Source organism: Lepidochelys kempii, chromosome 20 (assembly GCF_965140285.1).
Source record: "Lepidochelys kempii isolate rLepKem1 chromosome 20, rLepKem1.hap1, whole genome shotgun sequence".
Taxonomy (NCBI): Eukaryota; Metazoa; Chordata; order Testudines; family Cheloniidae; genus Lepidochelys; species Lepidochelys kempii.
Window position 1 is genome coordinate 24710806 of NC_136399.1, and position 4755 is coordinate 24715560.

Consider the following 4755-nt stretch of genomic DNA (forward strand, 5'->3'; position numbering starts at 1 on the left):
GCTCACCCCCAGGATGAACAGACTGCCCCCCACAAGTGCTCAGCCAGGGCCCAGGCCTATGGGAGCTCACTGGGATTCAGCAGGGCATCACTCGGGTCTCTTGGGTCCAACTCTCAGCTTTGCCACCATGTCCCTGAATGACCTTGGTTCAGTCATTTCACCATCTCGTGCCTCAGTTCCCCACTCTGTGGAATGGGAGGTGAGAATCCCTTCCTACATCTGTCTTGTCTGTTATCTGTGGGGCAGGGGCTGCCTCTCACTCCCCTGCTGTCCCGTTTCCAACAGGGGAGCAGGAGCTGCTTTGGAGAGAGGTGTAAGAACCCTGCAGCAGACAGATGTAGGGGAAACAGCCCCCCCCCCCCGAAGATTGCCTCATTCCTGCTAGACAGGGGCCTGGCCCCTGCCCTAGACTTTACCTCCCAGCACTAATTGTCACCTCTGGGGTCCAGAGGCTCATCCTCTCCCTCTTTGACTCTTGCTCAGTTCTTGGCCCCAACAACGTCCTGTGGCAGGGAGTTCCACAGGCTGGTGCCACAGCACCTGGAACCGTTTTTCCTCAGATCCCGTGCAGCGTTCTGGTGGGACCCCACTCTCACACGGGGGTGCTACCATTATACACCTAATATCCCGCCCCCAAGCAGGGTGCTACAGTAAGGCACCTACTAGATCCCCATCTCAAAAGGTGGGTGCTTCTATCGGCTCCCTTGACCCCCGGACCAACACCTCCAACTTCCAGCGTGAGGAAAACATTCTCTTTGCCTTTGATCTGAGCGGTGGGAACGTGGCAGGGTCTTTCCGGCCTCCGCTGAGAGAAACGTCCAATGCCCCCGTGGGCTCGTCCTGCCCCCTCCCCCCGAAGGGGGGGGGATTTTGCAGATGCCCCGGCCTGGAAATGAACGGGCTGGTTTCGAGCCAGCGGCCTCCAACTCCGCTCCCCCGCGGCCCCTGGGAAAAACCCCTCCCTGGTGCCTGCCGCCCTGGCTGGAAATGAAGCCAGGCCAAGCCCCCTCTGCCCGGCAGCCGGCGTGGGCGGGGGTTCCCGGAACGGGGCCGGGCACGTCACTAGCCAGCCCGGGCCCATATATGGGCATCTTCCCCTGCGTCACTGGGAAAACCCTTCCCCTCGCCTGCCGCCCGCCCCCTTCCCGTGCGCCGGAGCCGGGCGGGGGAAGCAGCGCCGCGCCGCGCAGGGGGAATTTTTAACCCTGGCCTGGGGCGAAAAACAGCCGCGCAGGGCCTCCAGGGCGTTGCGGTCTGCCATCAGAGCTAGGGGGAGGGGGGAGAAACACAGATCTCTTCCCCCCCCCCGCCCCCGAAAAGAAGTCAGACCCCCTGGGAAAGAGCCAGGCCGTAGGGGTTGCAGGAGGGGACAAGCTAGAGAGAGATTCCGAGCTGTAGAAGCCCCAAGGCCCCGTGTGATGAGCCCGGCTGAGCTCTTAGCTACCACAGGCCCTGGAGCCAGACTGGGAGGAAAAACACAGATCAGCTGAGAGCCATCAAATCCACTCCGGCTGGGGGGGGGGGGAAGTCGCCAGAAACGCCTCCTCCAAGCTGGGGCAGGAGGTAAAGATTTTGTACAGCACCCTAAGGTCCCAGCCCCTGACACAGGCCCAAAAGCTGCCACCCCAGAAACAAAAGGGGTGATGAAGAATCAGGGATCCGTTAACAATATATTCAGAGGGAGTCCTGTAGAAAGAGGTGAAGGAAACGGACAGCAAAAATTTCTAGTTTAGACCTTTCAACTGTAAAAGTCTCACCTAAAAAATACAGAACAGATCCTGTTTTATGACCAGACACAGTCCCCTCCCCCCCACCTGAAATAATGTCCGGGCCAAAAAGGATTTGAAACCAAGCCAAACCTCAGACAGGAGATCAGAGAACTTTTTTTTTTTAAAACTTAAATAAAGGTCAATATAAAGTCAAAAACACAAATACAATCAACTTTTTAAAAACACAACAAATTCAAGGACTTTTGTTTTTAAAAAAACAAAACTAAAACACCACAAAAAAAGTAAAGTAAATAAGCCATATTTCCTTTCATGGGCAAGGCAATTCTATGGTGTGGCACTCAGTTTCTCTTATCAGATTTTTTTGTTTGTTCGGTTTTAAGTTAAGGAAAGTCCTGGCCCCTTAATTCAGACACACAGTTCCCTTATTACATGGTTTCCTTGCCAAAGTACCTCTTGCCGCACTGTCCAGCTATGCAACAAGTTTGTTGGTTTGTTCCATTTTTAAATACACTCACACAACATACACAAATTTTAGGCAATATGCACATATTCTGAATCCAGCAGAGAGCAAAATACAACCCCCTCCCATCCAAAAAAATAAAATAAAAATACAACCATCAGCAAACAGGAGGAGGCCAAGAATCATCTTCAAAGTCGCATGCAGAGGTTGGTCCGACTCATGAGAACGCTACAGAAGTCCAGCTAAAGTTCATGTAAACTTTCCAACAGGGAGTCCAGTTACACACAAGTCTCTTAAATAAGATGGGGCTCAGGGGGGTTTCAGAAGGATTGCATTTTAACAGTCAAAAGCAACTGGCAACCATTGTTCACGTGATTCATGACTTTCTGCTTGAGTTGGGCCACCTGATCTCTCAGGACACTAGCCGTGTTGGACAGTCCCGCATTCTCAGTCTTCAGCGTCTTGACTTTGTCCTCCAGCCGGGCTATCCTTTCCAGCTTCCTCTTCCGGCACTTGGTAGCCGCCAGCCGGTTCCTCAGCCGCTTCCTTTCCACCTTGATCCTCTCCTGATCTTCCATGTTGATGGGGGACACAGGGGGCGACTGGACATCTGGCACAGTCTGAGGCTCTTCCTTGAACACCTGCACCCTGGACGGGAGGGAGGTGGCCAAGGAGTGACCCCCATAGGCATGGGTCTGGGGCAGGTAGCTGAGGTTGGCGGTGGGGTAGCTGGAGGAGGTGGTCATGGTGCCGGGGTTGTAGCTGGTCAGGTTGGTGTAGACGGGGGGCGGCTCTTGATGGAGGGAGGCCCCGTAGACACTGCTGGCCACTGAGGCAGCTGCGCCGATGGAAACGTTGGGCGGGGTCATGTGGTTCATTTTGTGCAAGTCGTCCAGGGCCTTCACAAAGCCGTCAGCAAAGCCCTCCTGCTCCTCCGTGGCCCCCCGGGGGTAGAAATAGGGGCCTGGGGTGGGCGTGGTGGTGATCACCCCATTGCTGTTCTGGATGATGAGCCGCTCCAGCTCCGGCGAGGCCAGCTTAAGCGAAGAGTTGGCCCCCGCCTCAGCAAGGCCGGCGGGGGCGTAGAACGCGCCTCCTTCCTCGGCCGCCTGGCCCCGGAGGTGCAGCTGTGCCTTGAGGCCCCGGTAGGGCTCGGAGAGGTTGACAGCCATGTTCTGCTTCAGCGCCTTGTAGTCCGGGGGCCCGCTCAGCTCTGCACGCCCGTAGCCGGAAAGAAAGGAGTCGTCATGATAGAACGGCTGTTCCATTTTGGTACACATCAGCCACGCGACCCCAGATCAGCACACGGCGCCCCGGCCTAGACAGATAGAGGGGGCACCAGGGAGAGGGGGGTGCAGATCCCAGAGGCAGGAAAGCTGGTTTCACTGGGCAGGGCAGGAGGGTGAGGGGGGGTTAAGGCAGATCCAACGCACACCCCTCCCAGGACGCCCGGAGACCAGTCCACGGCTCGGTTTCACTTCCAGAAACGCTCCCGCTTCCTCGCCCCCTCGCTCCTCTTCCTCCTGGCTGTGTAGCGGGGGGTCCCCGGCCGGGCTCTTCTCCCCGAGCGCAGCCCCCACGCGTGGCGGGCGATCGGCCCGGCTCCCTGCTCTCTAGCCCCGTGGGAAGCGACAGGCGGCGGGTACCGTACCGTACCGGGCGGGGGCTCCGCGGCTGGGCTGGGCTAGGCTCGGCGCTACGGGGATGGGCGCAGCAGGCGGCTCCGATCACGCTCCGGCTCTGTCCCCTTCTGAGTCAGCTGCTGGCGGCGCCGCGCGAGCCTTTATAGGGCCCGGCGGGCGGAAACGCGCCGCCATTGGGCCGCGCCGGAGCCCCACGCGCGGGGCGTGGCCGCGGCGCCGCCTGCCGGGCAGCCCCGTGTCTGCTGGGAAGGGCCCGCGCGGCGCGGGGCCGGGCTGCGCGTCACCGGGGGCGGGGCCAGAGAGACTGACGGAGACAGACAGACACACGCCCACACACAGCGACACAACAACACACCCGAACCTCCTGACACAACCACACACACCGATGGGCACGTCCATAGAGACACACGCACAGAGAGAGACACACGACAACACACCCAAATGTACAGACACACAACCACACTCAGAGAGACGACAACACACCCAAATGGACGGTCGCACAACCACACATAGAGGTGGGCATGCAGCCCCAGACAGTCACAGAAACACGGTCATAGAGCCAGACCGACACACAGGGACACACAACCACAGACAGAGACAGACACACAACAACACACCCAACCATATGGACCCACAACCACACAGAGACACACAGCCCGCGAGACAGCCGCACACAGCGGCACACACAAACACACACACAGACACACACATGCGGCCATAGAGACAGCCACACACAGACAGACACACAGCCACACACAGACAGACACACAGCCACACAGCAGCAGCACACAAACATACAGAGACACACAGCTGCTCACAGAGACAGACACAGAGCAACACAGAGACACGCAACCACACACAATAAGAGACACACACAAACATACAGACACAGCAACACACAACCACACAACCAGGCACACAG

General features: G+C 57.9%; 1 protein-coding gene across 1 annotated transcript; it reads right to left on the reverse strand.

Moving 5' to 3' along the window:
* Window positions 1–1863: 1863 nt before the first annotated feature.
* JUNB (JunB proto-oncogene, AP-1 transcription factor subunit) lies at window positions 1864–3967 on the reverse strand. Its single transcript, XM_073318633.2, has one exon. The coding sequence runs from the start codon at window positions 3468–3470 to the stop codon at window positions 2511–2513; it is 960 nt and encodes a 319-aa protein (XP_073174734.1). The 5' UTR covers window positions 3471–3967; the 3' UTR covers window positions 1864–2510.
* Window positions 3968–4755: the final 788 nt, after the last annotated feature.

Excerpts from the sequence above, each read along its gene's own strand:
- JUNB (XM_073318633.2), bottom strand. The coding sequence starts at position 3,470 with ATGTGTACCAAAATGGAACAGCCGTTCTATCATGACGACTCCTTTCTT.